Consider the following 23,176-nt stretch of genomic DNA (forward strand, 5'->3'; position numbering starts at 1 on the left):
ATCGTTCAGATTGAAAGTCAAAGTGGCACATTCACACAATACAATTAAGATCTTAGCATCCCTGGCATGCCTGCAATCTAATACACACGTAAGAAAAAGGTCATATATACTTTTGACACAATCAAATTGAGTAAAATCAATTTAGCATGAAAATAGTTTTTAGCATGTCAAGTGGGACCTATTTTGTAATACCCCTCACTCGTTTACAGTGTAGCCAAGTAAGGTGTGCTATATTTGGTGCCGGAGCACCCTATCCTATCTTGTCGTGTACAATATTAGTTTAATTATATTATATTACGTGTAGAATTTTTTTTTTAATCCATTTCATTTTTATGGAGACCCAGACATAGTCCCCTTTGTTCTATTAGTGCATGGTGGATCTCATGTTACCTTGTTAAAACAATTCATATCCTTTATATCTATTCATTTATCATATTATTCCTCATGCTCATATCAATTTTCAAGAAAATAAAATACTGTATTTCATTTATATAAAATCAAGTACAATATTTACAATTCATATACAATACAAAATTATTTACATTATTTAATCACATACAATACTAAAATGTAAAATCTAATATGTACATGAGCCCTACCAAAACAACTGATGAGGTGACAACCCACACTGTAGCAGATCTGGTCCAAGTCCGGTCTAGGCCTTACTGTTGCTACTGCTTTCCAGTACCTACGCGTGGTAAGAACCAACGCACTAAGCATATTGCTTAGTGGTGCATAAATTGAAATAAAAATATCAAAATAATTGAAATAATCATCCTGCATATAACATTATAAAGAAATATATAATTATATGAATTTACAGTCTTTTGGAAGCAATTAAGTTAATCGAGCCCGGGAAGCAAAAGAATTTCAAATCTAATTCAAGTCAAGCAATTGTAGGTTGCCAAGGTGACATTTAATTTCTTTATATGTGTTCAGCTTAAATCCTCAAGCTATATACATGAGGGTATCTATTTACATGACAATTTAATTTTAATTTTTTTGGTCATAATTAATAAATGGGTTCAAGATTTTAAATTAAATTGTTTAATTAATATGACCTGACCTATAACTCAAGCAGAATACCAATAGTTAGATAACAATAATTAATTTAGAGCTAGAACTAATTAAATAATTTCCTAAATCAATGGTAGTTATTTAATTAAAGTAGTTTGCAGATAGTGAAGTAGTATCTTTTATATCCTAAAATCTATATTATAGGAGATAATGTTGTTGACTAGTAGTTTATCCTGAAAATAAGCTAAGAAGATCAAGGGGTGTTATTCAAGATATCAGATAGTGGAGAGTGTGGCATCATTTGTGGATATGAAGTCATAGGTGGTTAAGTGGTTGCAAGTAGTGGGGATAATGATGCAAATTAGTGGGCAAGTATCTGAATATAAAATCACATATTTTTTTGTTTGGAAAGACTAGTGCAACAATTGAATCAATGTACAAAAATTGATGCAGTTAGTAATTTTTTAGTGCAGTAGATTTAGCCACTAAGCGAATCTGATGCAACGGACTTGGTCACCAAGTAAAATTTCTTTATAAATAGAGGTGTTGGACTTCATTTAAAAAGACACAAAAAAAAACTCTCAATACAAGACAGTTCAATACAATGCCCTAGTTTAATTTTCTCTAATCCAACTCTTTTCTTTTCATTCCATTAATCTCTTTATTTTTGGTCTAGTTGCAATTTCATTCAACCTTGTTATTTTTATTTTAAGCAATGAGCCATTTTAATTTTCAAAACTCAATGATTTCATTTTCAAGCAAATCATTTTTTTAATTTCTCAAAACTCTTATTTACATTTTTTGTACATATTTATATTTTCTCAGCTAGCAATTTATTTTTTCAATCAAATGCAAAATTTATTTTTTCTATATAGATTTACTTTTTGAACCAATTAGACATGATCAACTTTTATTTTTCAAGCATGATATTAACTTTTTTTATGCACAGATGATCTTTTAAATTTTTAGCAACCAATCCCATCTTTTCAAATTTTACAAAGTAGAGATCTTGACAAAGCCAAGGAACTAAAAAAAAAAATCGGTCTTTTATTTCTTATCAATCGTTCAAATTAGAATTCAGAAAACAATAATTAATATATAATTTCAGTTCATACATTAGTAAATTAAATTGTTTACATCATTAAATATTCAAATTGTAAGTGAATGAAGTTAATAATTTTTCTAAATTATCATAGATTTATAGTTATTAATTGTTATATACTAATATAATTAAAGTTAATAACAGAAATGATTTTATATGGTATATATATATATTAACCAACCCTAACATAAGATCTCTAATATAAAGCGTTGCCGTTTCGATTAATATATCTTGACTTATATAGATAAACTAATGGAGGATAAGAATGAAAAAGACTAAACATTATTCTCAAATTTCTTTTTAAAAAAATATAATTAATTATCTCACGCCTTTTAAATTTATTATTATTTTTTATTTATCTTTAATTAATTCACTAATTTGTAAATATAAAATTTTTTTATTACAACTTTCTTTGGCCTTTCACCTCTTTATCCATTATTAACCTTCTATTAATTACCCTTCCTTTACCCGTCCTAACCAAGCCTTCGATTCCCACTTTACTGCCTCTTCCTTGGGATCATTTCCTTTCGTCTCATACGCTATTACACGCCGCCTCAAGTCCTAAACCAGAAAACCCTCCTTGGCTCCTGCTTTCTTATCCCCGACAGTCCTTTAGGCTTAGCCTCCAGCTCCCGGCAGCCGTCGTGTTTCCCCGACTGTTTGCTCTGTTCACCGAGTAATTGAGTTAGTGAGTATAGATTTTGAGGATTTATGATTTATGGGTAACTGAGTATTTCTCGGTTTTTGTAGTTTATGCCTCTTGTGCTGTTTGCTCTCTTTATTTCGCTGTTTGTGTTTCTGAATATCTTGTATATCACTGTGCTTTTTGTATTTTCTTTGTGTTGAATTTGATTGTGCTTCTGTTTTGCTTCATTGTGTTTTCTGTTTCATTGAGGTTGAATTTGAATTTGATTTGGTTGTTATTTTAATTTCTTGGGATTTTACTTGTTTTGTAGCTACTATGACGGATGAAACTTCCCATGATGTCAAGGACGAGGTGGCAGAAGTAAGCTCTCTTCTATTTTCGGTTGTCCTACATTGATTGGGTGTTGATTCTTAGCAGACCAACGAATTCTAACAAGAAACTTGTTACCTTTTTTATATTGCTACTCTGTACTCTTGTGCGGGTGCTTGATACTGTCATAGCCGTGTAATGAAATGACCAGGCTGCAAAGACATCTTGTATTTTTCAAATTGCATAAAAATTATGCTTCTCTATTTGTGTATATACTGGTTCAAGTTACTTGCTCCACCTTGACCTCTTCATGATAAACAAAAATTTCCAACATATTGATGCTTATAGTAATGTAAATGACTGGGTTCACTAAAGTGGTTTTGGGTCTAACTGTTGTGTGCATTTGTGGGTAAAAATTTTGCTAGATTTCTCTTCTTTTGGTAATGTATGTTTTGTTTTGTGAGGATTATTTTGTTAAGTTGAAACCTGTCAATTTACTTCGTGTACTGTTATATGCATAATGAATTATTAGCACTAGACTTCTACCTAAGATCAGGGATGGAGTTAGTTTGATGCTCCGTTAATGAGCTGATATAAAGGTATTATGCATTTACTTCATTAGTTGCATTGGTCATTGCATATGTACATTGTAGCTTGCCCCCTTTGATCCTACCAAAAAGAAGAAGAAGAAGAAGGTTGTCATACAGGATAGCGCAGATGATTCTGTGGACAAGCTCACTGAGAAAACTGAATCGATATCAGGTACCTGAAGTGGAATTTTACTTATATTGGTTTTATTTACTTTACAAAGTATGTGTGAATGACTTGTGTAAGGACATGAATTGCATTTGTTATGGGTGTTATTATTATTATTATTTTTTTTCTCTAATTGCAGTCTCTGATGGTCTTGAGAGTACTTTCGCTGGTTTGAAAAAGAAGAAGAAGAAGCCAGTAAGTATGTCTGTTCTTCAAGATGTATGATTGGCCTCATCTGTATATTTATATATGCAGCAGCAATGAACATGTGATGCTTGAACATGATTGATATTGTAGGTAGAAACAAGTATTTTGAATGAAGAAAGTGTGGATGCTGGAGAAGATTTGGATGGCAAGAAGTTACATTCTCTATTGCTTTGAACCTATATTTACTATTTTTTACTGAATCTAAGAGGCATCGTTTCTTCCTTTTTTAGATCATGTAGGGGAGGGTGAAGAAGGAGAGGGAATTGAGCTGCAACAGCAGCTTTATCCATGGGAAGGGAGTGACCGTGATTATGAATATGAAGAGGTATTGTATTCCTTTCAATGCATTTGTATTTCCCTTTTTAATTAGTGTAAAATTTTTTTGCTCTGTTATGCTATTGTTAGTTGTGGCTATTTTGTACATAAGTTGATGTAGTATTAGGCATTATGAATATCTTTGTGTGTGTGCATGTGCTTCTATCAATTGATAGCTGAATTGTTAATTCCTTGTTTTCTAGCACTTGCAAAAGTTCATGTGCTTCAAGTTTAATAATTTACTTATTAGCCATTTGCCTAAGGTTATGAGGTTCGCTTCCTTGTGATGTGGAGGTCACAGTTTCAAAGATCAAAATAGCTTCCTTTTGTGTGTACCTAATGCCTCTCAAGGCTTTTGGCTTGGGAACCCTCATGCAGTGCAACTTATTAGTCCTTTCTCTAAAATTTTTGTGGGTTTGCCATGCCACGTGTTCTTTGGTTTGGTGGAGGTGTTTCGGGTGCGAATTACATAGTTCTGCCCCGCCTTTTTTTTTTGTTTCTATGCATGTAACACTGCATGAATCTCTCCAAAGGTAGTTACTGTGTTTCTCGTCTTTGGTCATGAGTCCTTGTTTCTTATTCTGTAGTTCTTGCGGAATGCATACTGACAGGTCCTTTTCTTTCCAATTTTGACATGGGCAGCTTCTTGGTAGGGTCTTCAACATTTTGCGGGAGAACAATCCAGAACTTGCTGGAGATAGGCGGAGAACTGTGATGAGGCCTCCACAGGTTCTTCGTGAGGGAACAAAGAAGACTGTTTTTGTGAATTTTATGGATCTCTGCAAGACGTATGTATATGTTCTCTTCTTTTTTGCCTTTTAACAATCTGGGCCACAAAGCATAGTTTGTATACGTGCATTACTGCTGATCATCTTTTAGTTTTACTTACCATTTTTATGAAATCAGACTTCTAATTCTTTTTATGTGTAAACTAGACCATATTTATCAAGGGATTCCATTTTTATTGGGTGCAATTATTATTATTACTACTGTACATCTTAATGAGATCTGTTTGCACATTCTGGATGTTAGAACTCTTTCTTTGATATTGTATAATTGTTTTAGACATAAGATTCATGTATTGAGATGTATACATTAGTGTTTATATTTTTTCCATGTGACTGCTAAAGTTATTCATATCTCTGACATCTTCGCTTTCTTTGATGTGCAAAAATTTCAGAATGCATCGGCAACCAGATCATGTCATGGCCTTCTTACTTGCTGAATTGGGGACAAGTGGATCACTTGATGGACAGCAAAGGCTAGTTGTGAAGGGGAGATTTGCTCCCAAAAATTTTGAGGGTATCTTGCGCCGATATATCAGTTAATACCTCTTCTTTTAAAATTGATTTGCTTCATCTTAAGCTGTGAAATAGTTATTGTTTAGCAGGTAGTTTATGTTCCTATTGGCTGAGCATTATGATTTCTTTACTTTTCAGATGAGTATGTCATTTGCCTTGGTTGCAAAAGTCCAGACACTATACTTTCAAAGGAGAACCGTCTCTTTTTCCTCAGATGTGAGAAGGTAACAGTTCATAAATTCTTATATCATTCCTATTTCCTTTTCCTAAGGTGAGTCGGTGCATCATAGCACTCTTGGTTTGTGTATGTGTAGTAGTCTTTCGATAGGCAGGGATATCAATATTATTATTTTTTAAATATTTATATATTATTTTATTCTTGAAATAGTTAAATCGGTTAAAAAATATAAGTAATCATATCCGATTAAACAAAATAACTCATTAATAGTCCAATTCTACATTTGAGAGCATCATCATCATCATCATTTACTTTGATATTAACTCAACTCAATTCAACTAAGCCTTTATCCCAAAAAATTTGGGGTCGGCTGTATGGATTCTCTTTCTCCACTCTAAACGATTTTGGATTATATCCTCAGAAATGTGTAATACTTTTTGGTCATATTGTACTACTCTCCTCCAAGTCAGTTTAGGCCTACCCTTTCTTTTCTTTCTATTCTCTAATCTAATGTGTTCTACTTGTCTAACTAGAGCTTTCGTATGTCTATGCTTCACATGACCAAACCACCTCAATCTCCCTTCTCTCAACTTATCCTCAATTGGCACCACTCTTATCTTTTCTCTAATACTCTCATTACTAACTTTATCTAGCCTAGTATGGCCACTCATCCACCTTAACATTCTCATTTTCGCAACTCTTAGCTTAGAAACATACGACTCCTTTAGTGCCAAACACTTACTTCCATATAATATGGCCGGTCGTATGGTTGTACGGTAAAATTTTCCTTTTAACTTATTGGGAATCTTGCGATCACATAAAACTCCCGTGACACGTCTCCACTTCAACCATCCGGCTTTAATCCTATGACTAACATCCTCCTCACATCCCTTATTTACTTGAAGGACTGAGCCAAGATATTTAAAGTGATTACTTTGGGATAGTACCACTCCATCCAAACTAACTCCTTCTCTATCACCAGTTTGGCCTTCACTGAACTTGCAATGCATGTATTCTGTCTTCGTTCTATTTAACTTAAATCCCTTTGACTCTAGAGTACTTCTCCAAGGCTCTAAAACTTAAATCCCTTTGACTCTAGAGTACTTCTCCAAAGCTCTAACTTTCTATTTACTCCTTCTTGTGTCTCATCTATCAGAACTATATCATCCGCAAACATCATGTACCAAGGGATACTCTCTTGTATATGTTTTGTCAATTCATCTAAAATTAATATAAAAAGGTAAGGGCTTATAGTTGAACCTTGGCGTAATCTAACTGAGATAGGAAAATTTCGTGTCCCCTCCCACTGTGCGCACAATAGTAGTTGCCCTTTCACACATATCTTTCAACACTTGTATGTACCTAATAGATACCCTCTTTTGTTCTAACACTCTCCATAAGACATATCTTGGAACACTATCATAAGCTTTTTCCAAATCGATAAAAACCATGTGTATATCTTTCTTCCCATGTCTATATTTCTCCATCAAGTTTCTAATAAGAAAGATTGCTTTCATAGTTGAATGATCGGGCATGAAGCCAAATTGATTGGGAGATATAGAAGTATCATGACGAAGTCGATGTTCCACAATTCTCTCCCTCAAATTCATAGTATGGCTTATGAGTTTAATTCTCTTATAGTTTGAGCAATTCTGTATGTCTCTCACATTTTTAAAAATAAGTACTAAAATACTCCTCTATTCATCAAGCATTTTCTTTGAGTTTAGAATTTATTAAACAATTTAGTTAACCATGCTACTTCCATATCTCCCAAACACTTACACACGTTAATTGGTATTCCATCGGGTTCACAGGCTTTACTCACTTTCATTCTCTTAAGTGTTTCATTTACTTATAAAAATCTAATCCTTCTAGTATAATTCACATTCTTTTCCATTGCTCTATAATCTATATTCACGTTATTATCATTTTGACTATTATTAAAGAGATCATCAAAATAATTTCTCCATCTTTCTTTAATGTCCTCATCTTTCACCAACACTTTTTCTTCTTCATCCTTAATGCACATAACTTGATTGAGATCTTAACGTTTCTTTTCTCTCATCTTTGCTAATATATAAATATCTTTCTCTCATTCTTTAGTTCCAAGTTTCTCATATAGCTTTTCAAAAGCTTGCGGTCTTGCTTGACTAACTGCCTTTTTTGCCTCTTTCTTTATTATCTTGTACTGTTCATATGCCTCATTATTGTTATTGATTTAGAAAATGCTATATTGTAATTTTTTTCAGTTTTGCTGTTATTGCCATGTAGTGCATCTAAAGTTGTCATTTGCCAAATATTGTCTGGAGGAGGCCGGAGGCCTAGGATGATCTTAAGATTTGCCTACATTGTCAGATTGTTTAGCACATGACAGATATATTGAGTGGTTCTGAGGCCTCTCCTCCTCCTTTTGTTCATGGTAACCTGATGAATGTTTTGTATGCAATTGAACAAAGTATAATGTTAAGGGCCCAATTGCTCATTTGAGATAGGCACCGGGGCTTGTAGGTGGATGTGGCCTTATTTATTTATTTGCTTTTGATATTGATTTGGAAAATTGTATATTGTAATTTTTGTCAGTTTTTCTGTTATTGACATGAAAGCGTATCTAAAATTGTTACATGCCATTTTTTTATCTTGAGGAGGCCTAGGATGATTTTAAGATTTGACTAAATTGTTGGATTGTGTTCTTATGATGTACATGGTAACCTGATCGAGGTTGGGTTTTAGTAGAAACATGCCAGCATTTGAGATAAGTACATTCGAGAAAAGTTTATCTAATTAAACAAAATAGATCGTGAAGGGCCCAATTGCACATTTGAGATAAGTACAAGGGTCTCTAGATGCATTTGGCCTTATTTTGCTATTTTTGATATTGACTTGGAAAATGTTATATAGTAATTTTTCAGTTTTGCTGTAATTGCTATGATAGTTTATCTAAATTGTCATTTGCCAAATCTTGTTTTGAGGAGGCCTAGGATGATTTAAGATTTGCCTACATTGTCAGATTGTTCAGCCCATGACACATATTGAGTGCTTCTGAGGCCATCTCTTTCTTCTTCTTGTTCTGCTGCTTATGTAAGTGGTAACCTGATGAAGATTGTTTCCCAATAGAACCATTACTCTTGATAAGCTTTAGTCAGCTTTTGTATTACGAGATTCTCCTTGATGTGAAATATAGTACTGACATTAACTGCGCTGGTTTTACAATGCGATGTAGAAGGTTTCGCTTACTGCATTGGTATGTCTTATTTAAATTAATGCCTTCACTAGGTGTTTACATTGTAGTGTGTTTTTGGAACACTCTTTCTCAACCTTGATTTGCTCATTGTAATTTCTTATTGTTTTCATTTTGCTGTATTTCTCTTTTCTGATCTTGTTATACTTGTGCAGTGTGGTTCTGGACGGTCAGTTGCCCCAATCAAAGCTGGTTTTGTTGCTCGTGTTGGCCGCAGAAACACAGGGACATGAGTCTTCTAAGGCTGAGTTTTGTTGCCTGTGTTAGCAGTATGAAATATTGGGACATGAATCTTTTAAAGCTGAGCTGTGCAGTTGATGAGAAGCTATGAATTTTGTATACAGTATCTACTCCCCACTGTTTACCCTGATGTTTACCAGAGTTAAATAATACTATATATTAAGTTGTGAGCGCTGCCTTTTTTTTTACATCTTAAAGAAAATAGTATCGATTTTGGTTGATCGATCATCGTGTCAACTTGCTGTCTGATACAAACTCCGCTCCATGGTGTGTTATTCCATGGCCAATCTGCATCACAGCGCTCCCTGCAGCAATAGAGTATATTTTGCTCCTGATATGTTTCTGCATTACATCACTTCCTGCAGCAATAGTGAATAATACTCCCTGCAGGGTTCTTTCCATTAGGGAACGTACAGGAAAAGCGTTGCATGTTGAAGATGTTAACTACGAGCATTGTTGCTGGTAGGAGTAAACTACAAACTGATCAAACTGATGAAACTGTACTAATTTGGCCCAATCTCTATAGTTTTTAGATGAGTTATATTGGTTATGGGTTAGAAGTTATGTAAACTGATATATTTTGGTTTGATTTTGGTTTTAAAAATTATCAAACCGATGAAACTTGAATTCGATGCTTATTCAAGACAATAAAGAAGGTGACTATGAACACTTTTATTGTAAAGTCATGGAAATTGACATTTTATTTTGTTTTTGTCTCTAATAATTATCCTATATGCTATATGAAAGAATTTGTAAAAGTTTATTATCAAAAAGTTTAAAGAAGTTCAATTTGAATTGAATATTTCAAACTATGAGTGTTAATTTTTTTTTTAATTAATAAATTATAATAATTTTAATCATTTTAATGTATGCATGAGTGTAAAAAAATGTACAATCGAATTTAACTCGAATCCAGCCCGTTTTATTGTAAAAAAATTGAAGATATTAATTTTGTAATTTTTTTTTGGTTAGTTTCGGCTTCAATATTTTTTAAACTGATTTAGTCGATTTTGTTTAGATAAATACATTGAACCCGTTCATACTGACTCATGTATGCCTTTAGTTGCTTAGAGATGCTAGCAAGGGAACCAGCAAATTCTGATATGCCCTTAAAGGAGGGGTGAGCAATCGGTTCAAATCGAATCGAACTGAACTGAACCGAACCGAATTAAATTATAAAAATCAAACCGTCAATTTTAGAAATCGAATCGAACTGAAATTGGTGAAAAATCGAATCAAATCGAGTTGCTTTATTTCGATTCGGTTCGGTTTAAATTAATTGGTTTGATTTTTGATTGATTTTTTAATTTAGACTTGATTTTCAAGTTATTTGGTCTAATTTTAACTTTGGTTTGAACCTAATAACCATTAATCAATGAAATTAAATAATTAATATATATAAAATTAAATATAATTCATAAATTTTTCATAAAAATAAATTAATTCAAAAATCGATTCGGTTCGATTTGACTATATAAATCACTATTCGGTTCGATTCGGTTTAATCGATTTTTTATCTTTAAAATCGAACCGAACCGAAATAACTAAAATTTTTATAAATTAAAATCGAACCGAACCGATTTAATTTTAAAATCAAACCGATTGAACCGAATTGACTCGGTTCGATTCAGTTTTACGGTTTGAACCGAATTCTGCTCAGCCCTACCTTAAAGTGCTGCTTTTGAATTTGTATTGATAACTGCAATGAAAAACAAATATTATATAAATTTTTACCATATGGATACCTATTAAGCACACATGAACATGAACTTGATTTGAATTGGTAGAGCATCCATGATTAATGGCTTGTGTGAGGTTTTGAACGGTGGCGCCATTTGCAAACCAGAAGTCTCTCGTTTACCATAAGAGAAACAGGTAAGCACATACTCGGTGTTTTGTGCACAGTTGTAAGCCACCATCGCACTAGTCTCTAACCTCACTAACGTTTACACTCAGCACTCCATCTAGGGTTAGTACATTCTTTGTTGATTTACAATCCTTAGAGATCTATACCAAATTTAAACCAATTACTGCACTATCACTATTACCAAAGCTAGATTTTGCAGATGCAATTCAAGCAAAAAACTATCACTTAGGTGAAAATTTTTACTTGCATTAAGGAGTATAAAATTTTTTTTTACACTCGATTAATCAAAATTTAAGAAATCATATTTTGTAATAGGATATATCATCTTTTTAATAATGTATTGATTATTAATTGAATGGGTATATACATCTTTATATAGACAATAAGTTTTCCTTTAATTGGAAGAGAATGAATGAAGCATTTAAGGATGCATTAATCAGGGATATCCGACAGAAGAAATTGTTTTATTTATAAACTTCACCTTTAATAAGTGTAGAGTTATTTCAAATCTTTCTATTCCGACTAATGTGTCTATCTTTTAAAACTTGAGAGTGGTAAATACATTTTTTTTACCACGAGATATATTAGCAGTTGCAAATTGTTTGATTTGGTGCCATTATTAATACTTCTGCGGCTATAGATTTGCATTTTTACCTAATATGGGAAGCGATATCCATTGATGAATGGTTATACAATGACGATTCTTATGAGCTAATTGTTCTACACTTCTTTCTCGGTGTTAACTTATTCATGTAAAGGCATATTCTCTTAAAAAATGGTGAAAAAAGAAAAAAAATTATTATATACAATTATCTCTTGTTGTTATCATTAATTTCTAATTTAATGGTTAAACAGAAGCCTAATTTTATCTATGTAGAGGTTGCTATACTTCAAGTTTTAATGCCCATTTAACTTTAATTTGTCATATAAAAATTGCTTAGTTTAATTTGAATGTGTTTTGTCAAATTTTAGTGAAATTCAACCAAATTTTCCAGTTTAACATCCAAGTAATTTTTCTTTCAACATAACAATACAATAAATTAATATATTTGTAATCTACAATATATATGAATATACGAATGAGAGATGAACTTTTGAATGGATAAAAATTCTTAATATAATTATAAATTACTATTAATTAAACTTACAAACGTTATCAACGTAGAAGACTACTAAAATCCAAGTAGAAGAAATTTTTTATACAAAATTTTATAAACTAAGTGATTAATTAAATAAAAAAGAAATTAATTGAATAAAAATTACCAATTGAGTTTTATTTAAAAAATTTGAAATGCAATTCAATGGAAATTTTAATTTAATGTTCTTTTTTGAAAATAATTATAATATTAACAAAATTTAAATTCCAATCTCATAAACATTCTTAAATTATGATATATTGAAATATAACATTTTAAAAAGTATTGACCATAACAATAATACATATTAAAATACAAAACCATTGGCCAAAACATTTATTAGTAAATTTATATATTTTCAAAAATTTTAAAATTATAAAAAATTAAAGTTAATTTTAATTATAATTTACTTACAGCATATAAAGTGAAAATTCTACTATGCGAAATAAATATGCATAGTTTAAATTTTTTTAATTTGAAACAAAAAATGGTATTAATAATAATGGAAATAGAAAAAAATGATACTGTAAAGCTAAAATTGGATCAGATCAAACTTATTTTACAATTTTGATAGAACTTTGAGTCTTTATCAATAACTAAATTCTATCTACGAATTAAAAAAATAAAAGTTAAATTAATTTTACACGTATATTTTTTATATTTGTTAAAATATATAATATAATTTGAATGAGTCGATATATTTATTTATAATTAAATATAATAAATAAATTACATATTTTTGTATTATATTGTTGCCCTTGATTCAAAGACTACTCGATTAAATGAAGGAAGAGGACTGTACATTTTGCATGCATGCCTAGGCACTTTTTCACTGCCAAAATGGACTGAGATTGACATTTTTTAATGGGTCTGATCAACAAAACATAATAAAAAAAAAAACAATACTTATTATTTATTGTGTGTTCTTTATATTTCAAAAGATTTTATTCTATTGTATAATTAATTTTTAATTACGGTCGTAAGCTTACCTACATGTGGCCATATTTTCGTCCTACTCTTTCTCCTTATCTCTAGCTTTAAAGTTGTTGGAGACTGATAACGTTAATAATTAATTGCAGATTTGTTTGAGACTGATAACGTTAATAATTAATTGCAGATTTGCTCCAAATCTTAAAAATAATATTAACGTTACTATTTTTTGTTGACTTTAATGTTATAGTGCCAAGAGAAAAAAAAGTTGCTGCAATTATTTTTTAATATACATATATGAGTAAAAAAATTTTCTTTTGAGAAAGCTACTATATTTCTTTTAATATGCTGGATTAATTTTTTTTTTTTTTTAAATTTTTTATTGTTCTTCTTCCTAAAAATTAACTAGAAGAACCTGTTATATCTTGGGCAGATTTTTGCATTTATTTTCGTGTGATTAGCGAAATAATTTCTTAAGGATAGTGTTCCTACCAACATCTCAGGTTTATTATTTTTATTTTATTTTCTATAGTTATTTTTACAAAAATCTTAAGGAATTAGTGTGGATTCTACTGCCGCCAACAATGTTGGTCTCTTTTTGATGATGCAAACAATTCTTCTTCCTAAAAATTAACTAGAAGAAACTGTTATATCTTGGGCAAATTTTCGCATTTTGTAACACCCCAAATTTTATTATTTATGAGTATTTTTGGCATTTTAATTTTATTTGAATTTTAGGAATTTTTTTGAGATTTTTCGGATTTTAAAAATCGGGTTCGATTTTCCGAAAATATAAACTTTGATGATTTTTAAAAATTAATTTAAAGACCACGTGGCAAAACTAAAAATATATTTAGAGTCTACGTATTTTTCTGAATTTTCTGGAATTTTTTCGGAATTTTTGGACCTCGTTTTCGGTCCCGAGGCAGAGTAAAAATTCAAAATTTTGTATTTCGAATCGAACCGGCCGAATCGAACCGGACCGGATCGGACCGGTCGAATCGGACCGGTCTCTTCTCTTTTTCTTCCTCTTCCTCCCGCGCGCGACGCACTCCCCTTCTCTCTCTCTTTTCTCTCTCCTCCCCTCCCCTGCCGCCGGCCAGCCGCCTCCCCTGCGCCCTCCCCTCGCCGGCGCCGCCTCCCAGCCGTCCCAGCCAGCCGGCAGCCGCCCAGAACGGCCGGAAAACGCGCGCGATTCTCCCCCTGCGCGCGCCGCGCCGCTTCAGCTTCCTCGGCCAAATCCGGCCGATCCGGTCACCGATTGGACCGGGTCTTGTGTCCAAAACCATCTACTCGGCGAGAGCTTTCCATAGACACCAAGAACGCCGAAATCCATCGAGCGGATTGTCCGGATTTTAGCCCATTTCGACTATTGGGCTAAATTTCTCGGCAAGTGAATCCCACGAAAGCGAGGCCACCAGACGCTCCATTCGTGAGAGCTTATAGCGACATAAATTTCGAATTTTTCCGACACCGTTTTTCGGTGGGTCCCACGGAACTTCGCAGTGTATTTTCGAGCATTAAATGAGCTTAGAAAATTCTGAAAATTTTATGTACTAACCCCCGTGTTATGGGCTTCGTGTAGGTATCCTCGATTCGCGGAAATTCGACAGTTGATCGGGTCTGCAAAATTAGGCGAACGGACCGTTCTGGAAAAGTCTCGGGTGGGCGAGGTTTTGGCTAGCCCCATTGTCAGACGTCCTAAGCGCGTTCCCGAAGTCGGAATCGGCAAAGGTAAACCCGAACCTTGTTTTTACGTAATTTTCTAGTGCTTAAATAGGATTAAAAATCCATAAAATATTCGTGGTAGCTTAGAAAATTACGATTCTTTTTGCAATAGCTTAGTAATATTGCTAAGGATGCGAGGCAAAGTTTTACAATTTTTAGAGCTTGTTTGGGCGGTTTTGCAAAAATGATCAATAATAAGGACTAAATTGAAATTTTGCGTATTGTGATGGGTGATTGATTTGATGGGCGGGAGGGCTGTGTGATATGATTGAGCTGATATATGGATTGTGAATATAGAAGTGCGTTTTTAGCCCATTTGCAGGTTGGGTAGGTCCTAGGTATAGGGGAGACTCTGCCGATTTTTAGCACTACTTAGGGACGTCTTGATATTTTTCTTTGTTTGTATTGAGTCAAATTTATTAAATAGATGTAATGTAATTGTCGGGTGGCCAGGACGACCTTCTTCCTCCATGCCCGCCCACGGTAATTTGTCGTCAAGTGCGTGAGTAAAATATTAATTTTAAGCGTAATTTCGATATTATTATATGTTCGGCATGCCCATGCATCACTTATATGCATATATTTATGTAGTTAAACTCTAGGCACGAATTATGTTGCATTGATAAGCTGTTAATGTGCCATGAGTGTTGTTGTGGTAATTTGGAGGCGGTGTGCGTGCGTTGGCGTGCGTGTGATGTGGTGTGGACTATGGATGGGGCGGGTAGACACGGCTTGAGTTCTTATTTGGGACCCGGTCCTTGGGGTAGACACGGCTTGAGTTCTTATTTGGGACCCCGATTTGGTATTTAAGTGGAAGTCAGAGTGAGTTCTTGTTGGCACAGTTGGATTTAAGAGAGTGTATAGGGATCGGCTCCATATACTATGAATGATGTTACGAGTGTGTGAGTGCTCCAAATTACCTTTTTGATGCTATGATTTGAATATGATGTTGATGTTGAAATTAACTCTACTGGTTGATTTAGTTTGAGATAGTTATAGATATTATAGTTAAGATTGATATTTTACTCTCTGAGTGACGCTCACTCTGTTCAAAAATTTTCTGAGTACGGGAGGATATTTTATTACAGGTTAACTGCTTTTATACTTCGCGAGTTGTTTATCAATATTGTGTAATTTTAATTACTCCTAGAATTTCCGCATGTGTTAGCACTATTTATTTGAATTTGATGCGTAATATTTTTATCATGTTGGACACTGTAAACTTAAATATATTATGCATGTTGATGGATTGGATGAGGAGTGAGCTCCCATTTATTTTATGTTGATGAGTATGTGGAGGGTGGTGAGCTCCCCAATTGAGTATTTATTGTGTTTACATGTCGGGTGAGTAAAAAAATCCACGTTGGAAAGTCCAGATTATGGCCGTACAATGTCCGTTTGTTTTCTTGAACTTGGGACCAAATGGGACGTAGAGGTGTGTTAATGAATATTTAAGCCATACTACGGGCCTCGGGGGCTTTAGGCTGGCCAGTCCTAGTCTTGGGTCAGGCCCATAGGTTGGGTCGTGACAAATGTGGTATCGAGCTTAGGCTCCAGTTCTTAGGAATGTTGTCTAAAGTGTTGGGAAGAGTCTAATAGGAGTCACATGCGGAAATATAGTGTCCACATTCGTCTTGTATTGTCATCTTTTCTTCTAGTGTCTACTCCATATGTTATGTATAAATATGAGTCTATCGAGCTGTATAATGTGCAGTTTTGCATTTTGTGGGCGAATGCTGCTGAATTTCAGGAAAATGCGTAGAAGCAGGAGAGCCTTGCACGAGAACGGATGTGCTGACGAGGTGTCGGCGCAGGATGGCGCTTTGCCAGGAGGCGGGGTAAGAGGCCTAGAGCTGCACAAGTAGAGGAAGCGACCAACCCGATCTGAGAGCAGTCCTTTATGGCACGGTCCCATGGACCCCATGGCGGCTACTCTGGCTGATGCGAGAGAACCATCGACATGATGGCTCGGTATATAGTCCATCCTCCACGGCGGCGATCCACCGCACCAAGAGAGAATCTTACAAGCGGATCATCAACTTCAAGAAGTTGGTGCACGGTACCTATGATGTGTCGGGCGATGCATATCGGTTTTGGATTCTATGACGGCGAGGAAACGAGTTACGATTGGTGATAGAAGATTGATAGAGTGTATGCAGCACGTCATGGGGCCCATGCCTAGACAATGGATGAATGACTACGTGTTACCTCGGATGGAGGGTTTGACATGGGCTCAGTTTGTGGAACTTTTCATCAATCGGTTTGTGCCAGAAAGCTTCAGAGATCAGAAGCGGTGGGCCTTTGAGGCCTTAAGGCGAATGGCAGTGCAGCAGATGAATATGCTCTGAAATTTACGGAATTGGCGAGATATGCCCCTGCGATGTAGCTACAGAATAGATGAAGGTGAAAAGATTACTAAAGGGGCTTGTCAGGAGGTATGCGAACTGGCCATGATGTCGTCGATCTTTTGATGTGGTGGTGGATCGAGCAGACAGTTGAGGTTAGCTATCTTTGTGGATGGCAATGGAAGAGCAAAGAAAAACAGAGCAGAGGGTTCTTCAGGTGTTCCCCACATGGGTACTATGGATAGTGGTGGCCAAACTACTTACAGAGGAAGAAGCAGAAATAAGAGGAGTGGTTTTAGACACAAATCCAGGGTTGGACCGAGTGCGGATCAGCGGTGGTAACGATTCGAGGCAAGCGATTACGGCTCTGGTTGAGATCCTCTTTGTACCGTGTACCTGATGTGGAAGAGGACATTGAGGACCTTGTTTGATGGGGTCGAGTATGCTTGAGTGTAGCCAAGCGGGCCACTTTGCTGAAAGCGCCCGTTTTGATGAGCCACAGATGGGGTCACGGGGTTACATTGCAAATGTTCCTCGACAATTGTATCAAGTGCTTCCAACATGGCGGCGATCGATTCGATGGCCATGAGGCGAGGACAAGGGGCGTGGATTTGGAGGCGGTCGGGAGGTAGAAGTCGATGTCGAGTTACGCCACTCGGGGTAGAGTCAAGCTCGGGTTTTCACCTGACCCACCGGGATGCTCAAGCTTCAAATGCGGTTGTGGCGGGTATTCTTACAGTGCATTCTTATGAGGCTCGTGTTTTGATAGATCCGGGTGCTACGCACTCATTTGTCTCCCCTGTGTTTGCCATGAGGTTGGGTAGAAACCCTACAACTTTAGAGTGCCCTTTGTCAGTAGCTACCCCACTTAGTGACAACATAGAAGTAGACATGGTATTTCCGGGTAGCCCAGTGGTAGTGGATGGAAAGATCCTCCCAGCAGACTTGGTTCCTCTACGATAATGGATTTCGATGTAATCACGGGGATGGGTGGTTGGCAACTCATTATGCCACCTTAGGCTGCGGGAACAAAGGTGTATTTCCACATACGGTGTGGAAGAGTTTAGCTTTGATGGTGACGGGGCGTGGCTCCATATAATTTGGTGTCAGCAATTAGTGCTAGAAAAATGTTGAGGCGTGGATGCCAAGGGTATTTGGCATTGGTGAGAGATACCTCTGTAGAAGGTGTCAGCATGGAAAATGTTCCTGTTGTCAGAGAATTTATGGATGTCTTCCCAGAGGAGCTTCCAGGGTTGCCACCAGAAAGGGGAATAGAGTTATGCATTGATGTTATTAGGGTACAAACCCCATATCCATGCCACCTTACGAGGATGGCACAGAATTGAAAGAGGTGAAGGAGCAACTACGGGAGCTTTTGGACAAGGGTTTCATACGTCAGAGCACTTCACCCTGGGTGCTCTGTTCTATTTGTGAGAAAGAAGGATGGGTCATTGAGGTTGTGTATCGACTACGGCAATTGAACAAGGTCCTTTGTGAAGAACAAGTATCCACTTCCTCGGATCGATGATTTGTTTGATCGGCTCAAGGAGCTAGATTCTTTTCAAGATAGACTGCGATCGAGCTACCATCGATTGAGAATCGGGAATGAGGCGTGTCCAAAGCGGCTTTCGAGGACAAGATATGGTCATTATGAGTTCTTGGTGATGTCTTTTGGACTCACTAATGCACCGGCCTTCATGGACTTGATGAGCAGGGTGTTCAAGCCATTTTGGACCCGTTTGTCATCGTATTCATAGATGACATTTTGGTGTACTCTCGGACCGAGGAAGAACACGTGTGGCACTTGAGAATGGTGTTGCGGGCGTTGAGGAGCACCGGTATATGCCAAATTTTCAAAATGTGAATTTTGGCTGAAAGCATCTCATTCTTGGGACACGTGGTTTCTAGTGGCGGCATTCAAGTGGATCCCAAGAAAATTGAAGGCATGGCCCGATTGGCTTAGGCCTACAACGATCCAGCGAGGTGCGAAGTTTTACAGGTTTAGTAGCTACTCTGAGCGTTTTGTACAAGATTTCTCCCGAATAGCGGCTCCTAACTAAGTTGACCGGGAAGAATGTTCCATTCATTTGGATGAGATATTTGTGAGGTGAGTTTCCAAAAGCTCAAGGAGTGTCTAACCACGCCCTGTGTTGACACTACACGTGAGTGGTGAAGGATACACCGTGTATTGTGGCGCCTCGAGTTGGCCTAGGGTGTGTTTTGATGCGAGAATGGAAAGGTAGTGGCTTATGCTTCAAAGGCGGTGAAGAGGCATGGCGAGAACTACCCCACCCATGATTTGGAAATGGCGGTGTAATCTTTGCACTAAAAATGCGGAGACACTACTGTATGGTGAAGTGTGCGAGATATACACCGACCATAAGAGTTTGAAGTACATCTTCCAACGAGAGGACTTGAACTTGAGGCAGAGGAGATGGATGGAGCTTACGAAGGACTATGATTGCACCATCGGTACCACCTGGAAAGGCCAATGTTGTGGCGGATGCCTTGGCGAGAAAATCTTACAGCGGTTTGGCGCACATTTGATGAAGAAGAGACCATTGATTCGGGAGGTACATGAGTTGATGGATCAAGGTTTAATCCTAGATCTTTCGGATGAGAAGTATTGTTGGCTCACTTTTGGTGAGGCGGACTTGAGGGACGAGTTAGAGTTTCCCGGCCGAGAGACCAACAATTGATGAAGATCATAGAAAAGTACTGCAAGGTGATGGTGGTGAGTTTGGATTTGCCAATGATGGCGCCCTAGTGCAAGGTTCTAGGATATGTGTGCCCGATGTGGACAATCTCGGGAATGAAATCATGCAAGAGGCACACTACACAGCATGCAGTGTCCACCGAGTTCCACCAAGATGTACCATGATGTGAAAGATAGCTCTTGGTGGAATGGCATGAAGAGAGACATAGCGGACTTTGTGTCCAAGTGCTTGACTTGTCGAGAAGGTGAAGTTTGAACACGAGACCGTCGGGAAGCTGCAAGAGCTCCTATCCCGGAATGGAAGTGGGAAATGATCACTATGGATTTTGTATTTGGTTGCCTCGTACCACGCGAGGATATGATTCGATATGGGTAATTGTGGACCGCTTGACCAAATCGGCTCACTTCTTACAGTAAAGACTACATACTACGTAGCACGGTATGCGGCTCTACATTAGAAATAGTCGATTGCATGGAGTTAAACTTCCATAATATCGACAGAGGGCTGATTCACTTCTCGGTTTTGGAGAAAGTTGCGGGAGGCACTTGGCACACAATTGAACTTGATCTGACTTTCCACCCTCAAGCAGACGGACGATCAGAAAGGACAATCCAAACAACTGGAAGACATGCTTCGCATGAGTGTCTTGAATTTTGGAGGTCAATGGGATGACGGCTAGCTTTAGTGGAGTTTGCCTACAACAACGATTATCACTCCGGCATAGGGATGGCACCCTATGAGGCACTATATGGAAGAAAGTGTAGGTCTCCTCTATGTTGGGCGAGAAATGGGGAAGCGAAAGTGCATGATGTAGACCTAGTGCGGTACACTTGAGGTAGTTCCTTTAATCGAGAGCAGCGAGGCGGCTTTCGATGAAGCGGAAGAGTTATGCGGACCCAGACGGAGGATGTGGAGTTTGCGATGGCGACTATGTATTCTGAAGGTTTCTCCAATGAAGAGTCATGAGATTTGGAAAGAAAGGCAAGTTGGCACCTCGGTATATCGGACCTTTTGAGGTTCTTGATAGAGTTGGGCGATTGCCTACAGGTTGGAGCTACCACCCAACCTTTCTCACGTTCATCCGTGTTTCACATCTCCATGCTCGAAATACATTCCGATCCTTCTCATGTCTTGCGGTAGGATGTGATAGAACTAAAGGAAAATTTGACATTTGAGGAGCGACTGTAGCCATAGTGGACTACCAAGTGAGCAGTGAGATCCAAAGCAGATCCCTATGGTCAAGGTTTTGTGGAGAGTCGATCGGTGGAAGAGTGCACAGGAGTCGAGCGGGACATGCGTAGCAAGTACCTTACTTGTTCAATGTATAATCATGTACTTTATTACGCCTTGTGTAAAAATTCGAGGGCGAATTTTACGTAAGAGGAAGAATGTAACACCCCAAATTTTATTATTTATGAGTATTTTTGGCATTTTAATTTTATTTGAATTTTAGGAATTTTTTGAGATTTTTGGATTTTAAAAATCGGGTTCGATTTTAGAAAATATAAACTTTGATGATTTTTAAAAATTAATTTAAAGACCACGTGGCAAAACTAAAAATATATTTAGAGTCTACGTATTTTTGAGTTTTCTGGAATTTTTGAATTTTGGACCTCGTTTTCGGTCCAGCGATAAAAATTCAAAATTTTGTATTTCGAATCGAGCAGGCCGAATCGAGCCGGACCGGATCGGACCGGTCGAATCGGACCGTCTCTTCTCTTTTCTTCCTCTTCCTCCGCGCGACGCCTCCCCTTCTCTCTCTCTTTCTCTCTCCTCCCCTCCCCTGCGCCGACCCGCCTCCTGCGCCCTCCCCTACTTGTGCCTCCCGTCGGCCGGTACGGCGCGAGCCGGAAAACGCGCGCGATTCTCCCCCTGCGCGCGCCGCGCCGCTTCAGCTTCCTCGGCCAAATCCGGCCGATCCGGTCACCGATTGGACCGGGTCTTGTGTCCAAAACCATCTACTCGGCGAGAGCTTTCCATAGACACCAAGAACGCCGAAATCCATCGAGCGGATTGTCCGATTTTAGCTCGGGAAGATTTTAGCCCATTTCGACTTTTGGGCTAAATTTCTCGGCAAGTGAATCACGAGGAAAGCGAGGCCACCCGGACGCTCCATTCGTCGAGAGCTTCGCAACGACATAAATTTCGAATTTTTCCGACACCGTTTTTCGGTGGGTCCCACGGAACTTCGCAGTGTATTTTCGAGCATTAAATGAGCTTAGAAAATTCTGAAAATTTTATGTACTAACCCCCGTGTTATGGGCTTCGTGTAGGTATCCTCGATTCGCGGAAATTCGACAGTTGATCGGTGCGCAAAATTAGGCGAACGGACCGTTCTGGAAAAGTCTCGGAATTGGGCGAGGTTTTGGCTAGCCCCATTGTCGGGCGTCGGCGCGTTCGAAGTCGGAATCGGCAAAGGTAAACCCGAACCTAGTTTTTACGTAATTTTTTAGTGCTTAAATAGGATTAAAAATCCATAAAATATTCGTGGTAGCTTAGAAAATTACGATTCTTTTTGCAATAGCTTAGTAATATTGCTAAGGACTGAGGCAAAGTTTTACAATTTTTAGAGCTTGTTTGGGCGTTTTGCAAAAATGATCAATAATAAGGACTAAATTGAAATTTTGCGTATTGTGATGGGTGATTGATTTGATGGGCGGGAGAGCTGTGTGATATGATTGAGCTGATATATGGATTGTGAATATAGAAGTGCGTTTTTAGCCCATTTGCGGGTTGGGTAGGTCCTAGGTATAGGGAGACTCTGGGATTTTTAAACGACTTAGGGCGTACTTGATATTTTCTTTGTTTGTATTGAGTCAAATTTATTAAATAGATGTAATGTAATTGTCGGTGAGCGGACATGACCTTCTTCCTCCGCCCGCCCACGGTAATTTGTCGTCAAGTCTGTGAGTAAAATATTAATTTTAAGCGTAATTTCGATATTATTATATGTTCGCATGTCCATGCATCACTTATATGCATATATTTATGTAGTTAAACTCTAGGCACGAATTATGTTGCATTGATAAGCGTTAATGTGCCATGAGTGTTGTTGTGGTAATTTGGAGGCGGTGTGCGTGCGTTGGCGTGCGTGTGATGTGGTGTGGACTATGGATAGGGCGGGTAGACACGGCTTGAGTTCTT

The 23,176-nt window shown here is 37.1% G+C and overlaps 1 protein-coding gene and 1 non-coding gene across 2 annotated transcripts; both read left to right on the forward strand.

The window, feature by feature from the left end:
- Positions 1-2,592: 2,592 nt before the first annotated feature.
- LOC110667815 (eukaryotic translation initiation factor 2 subunit beta) lies at positions 2,593-9,483 on the forward strand. The gene is made up of 10 exons (XM_021828784.2): positions 2,593-2,807; positions 3,076-3,125; positions 3,728-3,836; positions 3,970-4,025; positions 4,128-4,182; positions 4,268-4,362; positions 4,995-5,140; positions 5,533-5,675; positions 5,792-5,877; positions 9,225-9,483. Exons 2-10 carry the CDS (start codon positions 3,081-3,083, stop codon positions 9,300-9,302), a joined length of 813 nt encoding a protein of 270 aa, XP_021684476.2. The 5' UTR covers positions 2,593-2,807; positions 3,076-3,080; the 3' UTR covers positions 9,303-9,483.
- LOC131171656 (small nucleolar RNA SNORD34) lies at positions 8,800-8,881 on the forward strand. Its single transcript, XR_009142314.1, has one exon. It is a non-coding gene; the product is annotated as a small nucleolar RNA SNORD34 (small nucleolar RNA).
- Positions 9,484-23,176: the final 13,693 nt, after the last annotated feature.

This window comes from Hevea brasiliensis, chromosome 12 (assembly GCF_030052815.1).
Source record: "Hevea brasiliensis isolate MT/VB/25A 57/8 chromosome 12, ASM3005281v1, whole genome shotgun sequence".
Classification (NCBI taxonomy): Eukaryota; Viridiplantae; Streptophyta; class Magnoliopsida; order Malpighiales; family Euphorbiaceae; genus Hevea; species Hevea brasiliensis.

Coding starts and splice junctions, on each gene's coding strand:
- LOC110667815 (XM_021828784.2), top strand. CDS start 3,081: ATGACGGATGAAACTTCCCATGATGTCAAGGACGAGGTGGCAGAA. Junction 3,837..3,969: donor GAAAACTGAATCGATATCAG/GTACCTGAAGTG, acceptor CTCTAATTGCAG/TCTCTGATGGTCTTGAGAGT. Junction 4,026..4,127: donor AAAAGAAGAAGAAGAAGCCA/GTAAGTATGTCT, acceptor TTGATATTGTAG/GTAGAAACAAGTATTTTGAA.